Source organism: Crocuta crocuta, unplaced genomic scaffold (assembly GCF_008692635.1).
Source record: "Crocuta crocuta isolate KB4526 unplaced genomic scaffold, BGI_CrCroc_1.0 scaffold301, whole genome shotgun sequence".
In the NCBI taxonomy this organism is placed as follows: domain Eukaryota; kingdom Metazoa; phylum Chordata; class Mammalia; order Carnivora; family Hyaenidae; genus Crocuta; species Crocuta crocuta.
This window is the reverse complement of record NW_027527544.1, coordinates 818,452-832,902: the sequence shown is the minus strand read 5'-3', so window position 1 is coordinate 832,902 and position 14,451 is coordinate 818,452. Positions and strand designations below refer to the sequence as shown.

Here is a 14,451-nt window from a genome sequence, read left to right as displayed (position 1 = left end):
TTGGGTTCTATTCAGATGGTGGCATCTAGCCTCTTTCTGTCAAAAGCGCTGTGCATTTGGATTTTGAGTTTTGCATGAGACATACAAAATTGGAATTCAGATATAGAGTCCTAGTGGATTCAGGAGAGATAAGTAGGTAAGTACGTACGTATATATGATGAGTATAAAAGCATCCAAAAGATTGGCCTTCTATAAAAGGGAGCCTGAAGATCAGTCAATGGACTAGAACATCATGACAGTCTAATAGGTTCCTGCTGCCAGATAAGTGTCGCGAAAAAGCAGAGATATTTATCTAGCCTCAATATTTATTTTTAAATCTGAGGTCTATTATCTCTTATAATGGCTTTATTTCATTTACCAAATGATTAAATATAAATAAAATGAAGCCATTTATCTTGTACAAGCTCACTCTGGTTTGTGAGGCAGACTGAGTATCCAGACCAAAAAAAGATGTGGAGTTTGAGGCTGGCTAAGGGATTAACATCTGGATGTCTGTTCCTCTTAATTAACCAAAACAGCATGAGAGCCGTTGTTTTCCTATGGGTAAAAACAAAAATAAAGAGGAGGATTTGCTTTCCTGAGAACTTCACTTTTATGAATTTTCATTATTCTTTTAAACTTCTTTTTCATAAAATGTTTGGGAGAAGAAAAGTACTTTGAATCTTAGATTTATATCATCCTATGTGTATAAAGCTTTAAGACTTGGTATAATATTACCTACCACCAAAAGTAGGCATCTGTCTGCATCCATTAGGATTAGAGTTAGCTGTTTAAAAAGAGGAGGGGACTTGTGGGGATGAGCACTGGGTGTTATATGGAAACCAGCTTGACAATAAACTATTTTAAAAAAAGAAAAAAAGAAAAGCATAGTAACTCGGACACATGTTATGATTCTTATAGACACTAATTAATAAAATATCAATTTATTTTTTAAAAAAAGAAAAACGTGTTAAAACTTAAGCAAAATAATTTCTCTCACCTATTAAAAAAACTCAAAGATACAGAAAGCGATGTCAGCAAGATGCTAGAATAGAAGCCCCAGGCCTGCCTTCCTCCCGGGGAAATAGATTCCACAACAGTTTATGAACCAGTTCCCTCGGTGAGAACTCAGAAAGGCAGTTAAGAGGTTTCTGCACCCAAGGCCAAGCATGAAACCAGTCACACTGAGGTCCATTGGAACATTTGTGGTACGCTCTGGCCAGAGCCCCTCTCCTTGGCGCGGTGCCATGCAATCTGCAGCAATCTCCTAGCTCCAGATTTACCTAGAAAGCGAAAGAGAAGACTAAACCATACATCGAATGCTCTGACTTTTAGGAGCCTGCCCAAGGGACTGGCTTCTGTTTCACCTGTCTTGGAGCACTGATGGGAACCAGCATAGTCCAGGTGCCTGGAGGTTGCTGAGAACAAAAACGAGCTGGACAGCATGCTAAAGCTCTAGGGGAGCCACGGTACAATAGACAGAGATGATATAACTCAGCAGCCTCTCTTTTAGTGGGCAAAGAGAAGACTGGAATATGTCTCCAATATTCTGGATTTTGGGGGGCTTCCTGAGGGACTGGCTTCTACCTTGCCTATCTCAGAGTATGGATGGGCCCAGCATACGCTAGATGCCTCGGGGCCACTGTGAACACAAAAGAACTATGTGGCATGCTGCTGTTCCAGAAGGCCCATGGCACAGTAGACAAAGGCTAATAGAGTTTGATGGCCTCTCCTTCAGTTGGAGTATGCATGTGACATTCTGGCATTTCTGTCTTACCTGTCTCAGAAAACAGACAGGAACTGGCATACTCTAGAGGCCTGGGGCTGCAGAGAACAACAAAGAGCTGGGCAACATGCTGCTGCTTCAGAGGACCTACAGCATAACAGAGACACACCAGAGGGAGCAAGAGATTACAAGCTCCTGAAAAAAAATCTCTCTAAATAGGAATCTACATGCACGAGTCCAAAAAAGCCACATTCACAAAAAAGGGTTGAGAGGCCTCCAGAATCGCTAGCTCAGTTGATTGGTGAAGGTATTTCTGTTGTGAAGTCAGTCTCTAAGGACTGGGAGAGTTGACTATTTTTGCAAACATGCAAATCCCAATACAAAGTTATAAGGAACACAAAGAAACAAGGGAAAACAGCCCAATCAGAGGAACAAAATATATCTCTAGGAACTGACCCTAAAAAAACAAAGGTATATACAACGACATGCCAAAGAATTCAAAACAGTCTCCATAAAGATAGTCAAGGATCTTAGGAAAATTATGAATGAACAAAATGAGCATTTCAAAAAAGAGGAAATATTTTAGAAAAGCAGACAAAAAAATTGAATCTGAAGAATGCAATAAGTGAATTAAAAAGTTCCTTAGATTCATCACCAGACATGAACAAGCATAAGAAAGAACTTGCAAATTTGAAGTAAAGATCATTTGAAATTATCCAAATGAGCAAAAAGAAAAAAGAGTGAAGAAAACCTAAAGAAATTATGGGACATCATAAAAAGGATTAATCTGTGCTTTATTAGAATCTTAGGAAGGAGGAGGAGAGAGAACAAAGGGCAGAAAGCTTATTTCATGATACAATGACTGAAAACTTCACAAATAATTGGGAAGAAAATGAACCTCCAGATTCAAGAAGTCCAACAGATACATAATAAGATGAAGCTAAATAATTTCAAACTGAGATACATTATAATGAAATTATCAAAAGTTTTGAAAGCAGCAGGAAAAAAGTGGCTTACCACATGCAAGGGAACCCTATAAAGATATCAGTGGATTTCTCAGTGGAAACCTTGCAGGCCAGAAGGGAGTGCAATGATTTATTCAAAGTGCTGAAAGAAAAAAAAAAACCTGCCAAACAAGAATACTCTATCTAGCAAAATGTTCCTTTTTTGCCACACCACCATTTAAAATTAATTGAATTTCCCATATAAACAACAGCTGAAGCAGTTAATCACCACTAGAACTGCCTTATGAGAAATGTTAAAAGGAGACCTTCAAGTTGAAATGGAGAGATGCAAAACAGCACAAAAGCATGGGAAAATATAAGCACACTCTTAAAAATGCAGACAAGTAAAGAATACTGTAATACTGAAATGGCAATGTGTGAATCACCTTTAACTCTGGTATAGAAGTTATGAAATATAAAAATAACTATAAAACATATTAATGGGTATGCAATATAAAATGTAATTTGTTACATCAATAACAAAGTGTATGGTGGGGAAGAAGTAAAAGAATAAAGTTGTTGTATTTGATTGAAGTTGAGTTGCTATCATCTTATAGTAGATTGTGATTAACTATAAGGTGTTCTTTGTAAGCCGTATGGTTACCACAAAGAAAATGCCTTTAGGAAGTACACAAAAGAATATGAGAAATNTAACAAGAGCAAAAATGAACTATTGGGACCTAATCAAGATAAAAAGCTTCTGCACAGCAAAGGAAACAATTGCACTGGAAGTCCTAGCCAAAACAATTAGGCAAGAAAAAGAAAAGGCATCCAAATGAGAAGAAAACGGTAAAATTATCTCTGTTCACAAATAACATGATTTTATTTGTAGAAACCCTAAAGTTTTCACAAAAAAAGCTTTAGAACTTATAAGTGAATTCAGTAAAGTTTGCAGAATAAAGAATCAACATAAAAAAATTAGTTGGATTTCTATACGCTAACAATGAACAATCCAAAAGGGAAGTCAAGAAGACATCCCTGTTTACAATAGCATCAAGAGGATAAAATAGGAATTTAGGAAGAAACTTACCTAAGGAGGCAAAAACTTGTATGCTGAAAACTACAAAACACTGCTAAAAGAAATTAGAGAATATACAAAGAAATGAAAAGATGCCCCCATGTTCATGGATCAGAAAACAATTATTGTTAAAATGTCCATAGTACCCGAAGTGATCTACAGATTTAATGAAATCCCATCAAATGCCAATGGCAGTGTTTACAGAAATAGAAAAGATCATTTTGAAATTCATATGGAACCACAAAGGGCCTTGAATAGCCAAAACAATCTTGCAAAACTACAAAGCTAGAGGCCTCATACTTCTTGATTTCAAAACCTATCACAACACTAGAGCAATCAAAAATCAATATGGTCTGGCCTAAGGACAGAGATATAGAGCAATGGATTAGAATACAGAGTTCAGAAATAAACCCATGCATATATAGTCAAACGGTCTTTGACCGGTGTGCCAAGAACACACAATGGAGCAATGATAATCTCTTTAATAAATGGTCTTGGGAAAACTGAACATCCATGTGTAAAAGAATGAAATTTGACTCTTGCAGAACATACAAAAATCAACTCAAAATAGATGAAGGACTTAAATGTAAGTCCTGAAACTATAAAAGCTCCTAGAAGCAAACCAAAAGCACAAGCAACAAAAGCTTTGGGAATACATTAAGCTAAAAAGTTTCTGCACACGGGGCCTGAACACACAGCCTGTCTGTTAAGTGGTGGGTAAGTGTCTGACCCTTGATTTTGGCTCAGGTCATGATTTCATAGTTGTGGTATTGAGCCTTGCTTCAGGAGCAGAGCTTGCTTGGGATTCTTTCTCTCCCTCCCTCTCCCCCCTCCCCCCCCAATAAACATTTAAAAAAGTTTCTGCATATACTATTAACAATAGCCAAACTATGTAGAGAGTCCAGATGTCCACTGACTGCTGAACGGATAAAGAAGATATGACATATATATATACACACACATATGTATATGTATATACATATGTATATGTATAATGGAATATTACTCAGCCATCAAAAAGAATGAATTCTTGCCATTTGCAACAGTGTGGATGGAGCTAGAATGTATTATGCTCAGTGAAATAAGTCCATCAGAGACAGAGAAATACCATATGAGTTCACTCATATGTGGAATTTAAGAAACAAAACAGATGAATACGTGGGAAGAGATGGAAGAGGAGAGAAGGAAACAAACCACAAGAGATTCTTAATGATAGAGAACAAACTGAAGGTTGATGGAGGGAGGTGGGTGAGAGATAGGCTAGATGGATGATGGGTATTAAGGAGAGCACTTAATTGTGATAAGCACTGGATGTTGTATGTAAGTGATGAATCACTGAATTCTCCTCCTGAAACCAACATTGCACTGTATGTTAAAAAGAAAGTTTCTGCACAGGAAACCTGCAAAGGAAACCAAAAGTAGAATGAAAAGGTGACCTATGGATTGGGAGAGAATAGTTGCCAACCATATATCGGAAAATGGGTTAATATCCAAAATATATAAAGAACACTTACGACTCAATAGCAAAAACAAACACCCAATTTAAAAATGGGCAAAGGACTTGAATAGACCTTTCTCCAAAGAAGACTGGCCAACAGGTATACAAAAAGATGCCCAACATTACTAATAATCAGGGAAATGTAAGTCAAATCACAATGAGATACCACTTCACACCTGTTAGGATAGCTATTATTTGAAACACAACAAGGGAGAAATTGGAACCCTTGAACACTCCTGGTGGGAATGTAAAATGGTTCCACTGCTATGAAGAAAAATATGACATTTCCCAAAAATTTAAAAATAGAACTATCATATGATCTAGGAATCCAATTTCTGGGTATTTATCCAAAAGAATTGAAATTAGGATCTCAATGAGATATTTGTACTCCCATATTCATAGCAGTATTATTCACAGTAGCTAGGAGGTGAAAACAACCTAAATGTGCTTCTCTGGATGAATGGGTAAAGAAAATATATATAGATACAGTGAAGTATTATTCAGCCATAAAAAGGAAGTAAATCCTGTCAGATGCTGCAGTATGAATCAACCATAAGGTAATTATGCTAAGTGAAATAAGCCAGTCACAGAAGCACAAGTACTATGTGATTCTACCTATGTGAGGTATCTTAAGTAGTGAAACTGCTTGCAAGTAGATGGTGATTACGAGGGGCTCAAGTTGGGAAGAAGTGAGATGGGGGAATGTCGTTCAATGGGTCGTGCAAGATGGAAGTTTTCTAGAGATCTGTTATACAACATTGTGCTTATAATTAACAGTATTGTACTGTACTTTAAGGGTTTTTTAAGAAGATAGATCTCCTGTTACATGTTTTTTTAACCACAATAAAAAAATCCCACGGCACAGAGGCAGGACTGATAAGATAATATTACAGCGACACCAAGGACCTGGGGTGCTTTTGTCTTTCTGCACTACTATATTTAGTACATGGCTTCCATTTTCTGAGACACTTTACAGCTGAGGGCAAAATGTTGTTTTTCTAAGCTGAGTTAGCCCTTTGAAGGTGCCCTTTTTGAAATCCCACAAATATTTTTGCTTCCTTCTGATTGTCCAGAACTCAGTCATATTGCACTATCTTAAGGATGACTGGAACATAGTCTTTTAGTTGGATGTATTGCCACTCTACATAAAACTAGGATTTTATTGCTAAGGAGTGAAGGGAGACAGGATGCTGTTATAGGCTCCATATAGCCTGTATGGTTATATGGTCCATATACCCATGCATTACAATATTTTAGTCTCTGCCAGGAGCTATGATCCTCTGGCTTTTTTACAAAGATTTCCCTGGAAATGCAGCTTATTGTGACTCTAGAGTTAGGCCATGAGAGGACATTTACATCTGTTAAAATAGCCTTGTCTGTGATGAGCAGGCTCCAACTCTCCCAGTTTTATCTCCTAGAAATAATCTAGCAACAGACCAATATGGAAGAGCTGGGTGGGTGGGGCACGTGAGGTTTGGACTAGACAGCATTCCTGGAAAAGAGTAATGCTGTCGTCTCAGTATTCACAGTACTACAGGAAATGGATGATTCTTCAGACTAAAGGTTGCCAATTCCCTCAACTATTATTCTTAAAAATTGGTTTTCAAATGCTTCTGGTTCTTCTGGGAATTCCCGTTGTCAATAATCCTCAAGAGTCAACCCTTTGAAGCAAACTAACTATGGTCTGTGGAGTGTATTGCCAGTTGTTTGGGCTGCACATGAGTTTTGAATTTCATCCTCTGTTTGAGGAATTCACACTTGATGAGTTTTAGTGAGAAGCAAAGCCTACCTCCTCCTTTAGAATTAAAAATGCCATATTAAGATTTTCCCCAGCATTCTTTGCACTGAGAATGTGAGTATTAAACTACATTTTGCTAATCAGATACATTTGTCAGTGCATTCAGCCTTTGAACTGAAGCCAAGGATGCTCAGAAGTCTGCGGCCATGAGATTCATCTCAGGTGGAAAGTATAGTTGTGTCAAGACAGAGTTTCCAGGGCGGGAAAGATAGGGGTCTAGTAGCAGCATGTAATGCCCAATACGACTGTAGTTGTGGCAGAAACTTTAATATCCACTGCACAGTGATGGTGGCAACTGAATCTTCAATAGGCTGTTCTGTGGGGTCCTTTAAGTCAGTGTCTCTGGCCCTTAGTCTCTGTGTCCAGCTTACTACCCCTACCAGAGTTTCTAGGAGCTACCCAATTTCCTGTTAATAAATCATTTCTCTGTTCAAATCAGAGTTGTTTTCAGACTGGCATAACCTCCAATCTAAGTGTTTAGCATTTCTATTTTCTCCTGATCTTTGTTGTTGTAACCTTTTCAATTTGAAAATAATTTTCGTCAATGGAAAATAGTAGAAGTGGAATAGTGTGGGCTTTCCTTCTATCCTCTGTTATGACCCAGTGAATACTCCTATAATTTTCTTTTTCTTACTGAGAAAATAATTTTTTAAAAAGAATCATGTTTTCTTTTTGTATGTTTACTTAATGAGCCTAAACAGTTTGTGTCTTCCTAATGCCATTTTTTTTAAGTTTATTTATTTATTTTGAAATAGCATGCACATGAGCAGGGAAGGGTTAGAATGAGGGAGAGAGAATCCCAAGCAGGCTCCGTGTTGTCAGCACAGAGCCTGACATGGGGCTCAAACCCACGAACTGTGAGATCATGACCTAAGCCAAAACCAAGAGTTGAACACTTAACCAACTGAGCCACCCAGGTGCCCTGCTAATGCCATTCTTAAGGCTCCATGATACTCCTACTTATTCGTATTTGGTTTGTACCTCTATCTTGTTTTTATCTTTTAAAAAATTTTGTTGCTCAGCAAATTCCCTGTATAACTGCATTGGTTTCTTTAGATGCTTCTTCTGTATTAGACAGGACCCAATTCAACCTCTCCACCTGAATTTCAATGAAAGGAAACTTACAGGCTCATAACCAAAATATCCTACCCTGACTAGAACCAAGTGCTAAAATAGTGATGTTAATTTCTCTCTGTCTTTCTCTGTCTCCCTCCTCACATCCTTCCCTGCAGTCTTTCCCTAGGTTGGATTCATTCTTAGGCAGGCTCTTTCCTTGTGTTGATAAAATAGCTGCCAGTAAACAGTGGGGACAGGCTTCAGTTCTACAGATTAGCAAACCTAATAAATTTTAAATGAAATTTTGACTCTCTTTGGCTTGCTTTGGGTCACATGCTCATTCCACCAAAAGTCTGATTGGTCACACTTTATTTTTATTTTTATTTTTTAACATTTATTTATTTTTGAGAGACGGAGAGTGACAGAGAATGAGCAGGGGAGGGGCAGAGAGAGAGAGGGAGACACAGAATCCGCAGCAGACTCCAGGCTCTGAGCTATCAGCACAAACCGTGAGATCATGACCTGAACTGAAGTTGGATGTTTAATTGACTGAGCCACTCAGGTGCCCCATGGTCACACACGCATGTGGGACCAAACTACATGTTCTAGGAGTGGAAGAGAAGTGATTCTCCAGTGGAAATTAGGGTGTTGATTTCAGAGCAAAAGGTAAAGGATGTTGGCCAAACAAAACAAAACATCCCTAACTCCTTTTTAGTCTTTTACCCCCATGCTTATAGCACAGCTATAGAAGAGTTTATTTCTGGTTTTTTTTCCTGTGAACATTTTGAAATCCTTGCTTCCCAAATTTGTATCCAGATATATCCAAGGCCTAAGTCAGGCAATTTCTAAGACAATATAATAATATCCTTTAGATCCCTAACACTTCTACATCACCATCAATTCCAGTTCTTTAGAATTAAATCAAAAGGAGCAGTCCCTTTGTTACCCTCACTTTCTATTGACAGTTGAAACCTTCACCAGGAGTAGACAAGAATTATCAGATATTCAATCTTTAGTAGAATGAGATTTCTGAAAGTACCTGGTGGCTGAAAATTTCCCTGATCACTGAGCCAGTTATGCTATAGTGTTAAGCTAATTGGAAGGCCGAAGAGGTAAAAAACAGTTCAAAGCTCTCAATTTCTTCCAAGTTTTATCTCTGTATTCTTTTTCACCAAGAAGGAAGGATCCATATCAATTTTAGTTCTGGTTTTGCCATACACTAGCATGTAACTTAGGCAAGTCTTCTTAAAAACCTCTTTGGATCTCAGATTTTTAAAAATTTCAGAAGTTAGTTTCTGCCAACGTGTAGTACAATATAATAAAATAATTTACAAAGAAGAGACTCTGAAATCCTGCCTGTGTTTATTAGAATACTTTTGATGTGGGTGACAAAACCCAAATCAAGCAAATTTGGGCAATGAATTCAAGCAACTTACTGGTTCACAAAACCAAGAGGACAGGGAGATAGCTGGGCCTCAGGGGCAACTAGAATTATGGACTTGAGTGTTTCTAGAAAAGTCTCATTCTTTTTTTTTTTTTCTGTTTTTCCNCCCCCTTCTTCTCCCCCATGGTCCTCCGTTAAGTTCCTCCTAATCCTCCTATACGTGCAATCATACGGTATTTGTAGGACAGTCTCATTCTGTCTCTATCCCCTTCTTTAAAATGTGGGGAAATATGGCAGCCTCACGATTCATAATGTTCACCATTGAAGTAAAACTGAAATTTACTGTATCCAATTTGATAAGCTCCTACTGTATGACCAACACTATTTGAAGTGCTAAAGATACATCAGAGAACAAAACAGAGTTCCTGCTTCCAGTCCAGGGACACCAAATTTAAAATTCTAAGGAATAGCTTTGATAGGCTGTGTTTAAGTCATGGACTCACTCCTGGGCCAGTAGGTGATGATCAGGTAGAGCTCGATAAAAAGGAGGGTTCTATCTCCAAAAATGTGGGTTCATTCAACGGATCCTAGGAATTGGCATTTTTTTTAGGAATTTGCATTTTTTAACAAGCCCTCCCAACCAGTTCTGGTTTGGGCGATTCTTGAAACCAAGAAACATTTTTCTCTGGCACAGAGGTACCATCATTTTTGGCATTTGTTTAGAATGTCACACCTCTGTTCACATGCTCTAATGCTAGGAGGTATGTTCTCCTCCAGCAACACTGGTTGGATCTTTGACAATAAGGGCCAATCATAATAATAAAGTAGATTTACTGAAGGAAGTAAAACAGCAACAGCCACATTGAAACAATTGTGGACTTTAGTAAAGAGCTGGCGTGAGGCAGCAACTCAGGCATGGGAAAGCTTCTGGAAAAATGACTTTTCTTTACCACATATGACAAGTGTTGAAAAATACTTTAGGTCTTTGGAATTTCTGCAACTGCTTGTTTTGTTTTTTTTTTTCTTTTTTACAAGCTACATGTTTAGCCAAGCCTAATTTGCATGGAAATTGGTTGAAGGTGGAGATCAATTTTATCTCTAATAAGACAACTTCTGAAATTCAGTGTACAAGTGCCTGATCAGAACATCCTAAGGCATTGTGGGTAACTGAATTAAAGCAAACAGACTTAGGAAGGGCTGCTTCCCTTATTCTGGGAACTGTCATTGCCAGGAAGTGATGAGAAGGGGCATTTTGCAGGCCAGCCAGGTTGCGAAGCTCATTTGCCTGCTGTGAGAATTTNAAAAGGGAGAGACTTGATGAAACCTTTTATCTCCTCTTTTGTTTCTAATTATGGCTTTTTGAAAAATCTGTGTCAGATTATATTTGAATAATTTTAGTAGCCATTAACCATAAAATGGTCCAAGAAAGAGAGTCTGTAGTGGTGTAATTATTTTCACCATCTCTTACTTTAAAACCCTTTTGATGATGAATTCATTTTAAAGAAAAATTCACTTGCTTATCTTTAAGTTATAAGATGTTTATATGTTCTCCCTGCCTGTATCGATTGTCTGTGAGACGTTGTGGTCTTGGGGAGGGAGGGTAACAGGGAACACAAAGGGAATAAAACATTTCCTCTTCTTTTTTTTTTTTTAATATTTTTTATTTATTTCTAGGAGAGAGAGAGACAGCGTGAGCAGGGGAGGGTCAGAGAGAGAGGGAGACACAGAATCTGAAACAGGCTCCAGGCTCTGAGCTAGCTGTCAGCACAGAGCCCGACGCGGGGCTCAAACCCACGAACCGCGAGATCATGACCTAAGCGAAAGTCGAAAGTCGGACGCTTAACCGACTAAGCCACCCAGGCGCCCCAAAACATTTCCCTTTCTTAAGGTCCCCTTAACCAGCGGGAAATACAGGTGTATAAAGAACATAAATGACTAGTTGATAAAGCAAAATAAAATACAGGCTAAAGGGTGCTTAGTGTGTAAAATTCTGTGTGTGTATTTATATATTTCTATAGAAACACAGCATTAAAATATGCCTTAGGTCATGATCCTAAGAAACAGAGCCTGAGAAGAGGATTTGCATACAAGCGATTTATTAAGGACACACTCCTGTGGCAGGGTGTGGTATGGAGGAGGGGAGCTGCAGAAAGGCACCAATAATGAGAAGTATAAAGGGAAAAGAGAAAAAACCAAGTAAGGGTGCCATTTGAGGTCAAATGACATAAAGAGTAACTTCAACCTATTTTTATGAGGGAGCTCTGGAGTGTAAGTTACACTTTTTAGAGTTGTCCCAACATGAAGCAGGGAGGCTGTGTTTTCATCCTTCCACATCCACAATCATTGCAAAGCATTTCCAATAGCCTGAGGGGAGTCCTCCCCTGAAAAAGAGCGGCAGGTGTTGGCCTGGCTGTTGAAAGCACACCAGAGTTAAGGTGGGGATACAGAAAAACCCACAAAGAGAGATCATTGTGCCCTCTACGGCAAGTGTATGCTATTTTTTCTAATGGCAAAATATACATCATCTCCTGTTGTAAGATATTATAATATGATGATACTATTTCTACTTAATCCTACTAAAGAGTGATACATTCATGTTGTTATGCCTTTATGTAGGCACTTAAGACATATAATGCCTTAGAGTAGATATTTAAAATGATTTACTGTTGAATGAATGAGTAGATTAATTAATGCACAAGAACAGATAAAAGTCCAATTCTCACAATAAGAGCTTTTCCTTGGGAGCCATATATATGAAATAAGAGTCTATAGTTTAGAAGTCTTTAAATAATGCATTATTTAAAATTTTCCTTTAAACAGTACATGCTTCATAAAAAATCCATCTCATAGCTCAATCAGTTTAAAACCCAAATGCTTTCTAGTGGTTTTCTCTTCTGCCTGAATAAAACCTCTGCCATGCACTTGGCAAATCTCCATGAGAGGAGATGGTTCTCTCTTTCAATTATTGATTCATTTTGTATGTATTTATGGAGGGCCTAGGAATTCAAGGACATGTGGTCCCTCTCCTGAAAGAGCACACAGGGTAGGAGGAACCACAGTCTCACGGCAGATGAATTATTACAGAAAGCCACATGCAGGAGGGACTCCTCATCTGAGGATACTTAGGGTGAGGCTCCACAGTGAATTGATACTTGAATGCTAAGTTGGCCTTTGCCAGGTAAGGAAGGAGGGAAATGGACATTCTAATCAGATTGCCCATTTGAAGGCAGGAATAATAATAATATCTAGCTAACATTTATTGAGGGCTTCCTTAACTTTGGGAGGTCATTATAAGCATTTGTCTACTCATGGACACAAAAGACTGTCCATACGCATTACCTTAAAATCAGAAAACATTGAATATTAAACTAGTGACTGACTACCTACTTCCGACATAGACGAACTAATGGTTGCAACTATAGGTCACACTCATGACCTTGGACTTATTAACTTCAGTCATTCATTTCAGGACTCTAGAACAGCACTTCTCAACTTTTAACATGCATGTGAATAATCTGAGGATCTTGTGAAAATGCAGATTCTAATTAGTAAGTTTGGGGTGGCTGATAAATTCTTAGGTAATGCTGATGCTTCTGGTTTATGGACCAGTTTGAGTAATAAGACTTTAATTCACTGGCTGCACATTGGAATCACCATAAAGCTTTACAAACTGCTGATACCTGGATTCCACCCATGTAAATTCTGATTTAATGTGTCAGGGATGTGGCATGAACATTGGAATTTTTAAAAATTCCCAATGTGATTCCAATGAGCAGCAAAGATTGAGAGCCACTATAATACGTTGTAAATGACGTATTATATAATGTGTAAATGCACAGGTAAACGACTAAGGAGTATTTCTGACATGTGGACAAAGCACAGTTCAGAGAGGAAAACACTTGTTGAAAAGATGATTTTGTAAAATGGAAGAACTATCACTTCTGATTGGAACAGAATACTTAACATATTTAAACAAAAATTAGCAAGACATGCAAATGATGTTTCATATTACATTAATCATTCATATTAATAACTTAGTAATTAGAATTGAAAGTGTACATTTTAAACATTTACATACAAAATACTGAATTCTTAGTAAAAGTATTTTTTTCATTTAGAAAAGCAGTGTGTGCTGATGGTAGAAAATTTGAAAACTATAACCCATAACCCAACAGCTAAAGAAATATAATATTCTCACATATTTCTTTTATAATTTTTTATGCCTTTATATAGGATATCTTGATTTTAAGAAAACTGTGAAATTACTGTATTTTTTATTAAAATCCCTTTAAAAGTATAATTTTTAATGGCTGCATTCCTCTATTTTTGTTTATCTTGTATTTGATTACTTTCTGTAAGCCAAGATGGGACATAATATTTTTCCCCTTTGGCAGAGTAGTTTATCATAATATATGTCACAGCAGAACTTTAAATAGTTCAATTAAATAATTTTTACTATGCTACCATACTCTCTTATTTCTAAAAGCAAAGACCTATTGTGAAATCTCAATATGAAAATTATGTAACTTTATAAATGACAGCACAACTAAGCTATCATAGAGGAATATTTTTGTTATTGTTAGTGGGTTGGGTTTTAGTTTCCCTTTGGACAAATGAGGCTTAGCTTAAAAACACATGGCGATTTCTTATCTTGCTTGGTTATTCATACATCTAGTTGCTAATTTGGATGTTGGGACTGCTGCCAAAGAGATATATAGAAATTGCTCAAGACCTGACAGATGCTTAAAATAGCACAAGCCAAGAGATGGAAATAGCCTTTGGTAGAAAAGGTGCAATGAGCTTTTCTCTAAGTTGTTTGAAGGAGAAATCATCATCTTTCTTATTGCTAGCAATAATTGAACAGTAGCTCTCATTACTTTGTCTGATAGGGTGCTAGTGATGGCTTTTTAAAATTTACCTAGGGTAGCAGTTGGTGGCCTTGTCACTTCGTTAAAACTCCCTGAATGCTTCATGTATATAATCAGTGA

At 37.5% G+C, this 14,451-nt stretch overlaps 1 protein-coding gene across 1 annotated transcript in view; it reads right to left on the bottom strand.

The window, feature by feature from the left end:
- LANCL3 (LanC like family member 3) overlaps positions 1 to 14,451 on the bottom strand; it is a 150,567-nt gene that overhangs the window by 105,957 nt on the left and 30,159 nt on the right. Inside the window, exon 2 of the mRNA XM_077765087.1 lies at positions 1,757 to 1,852. Within this exon, the coding sequence (XP_077621213.1) occupies positions 1,757 to 1,852 (96 nt within the window). The remainder of the gene's footprint in view (positions 1 to 1,756; positions 1,853 to 14,451) is intronic.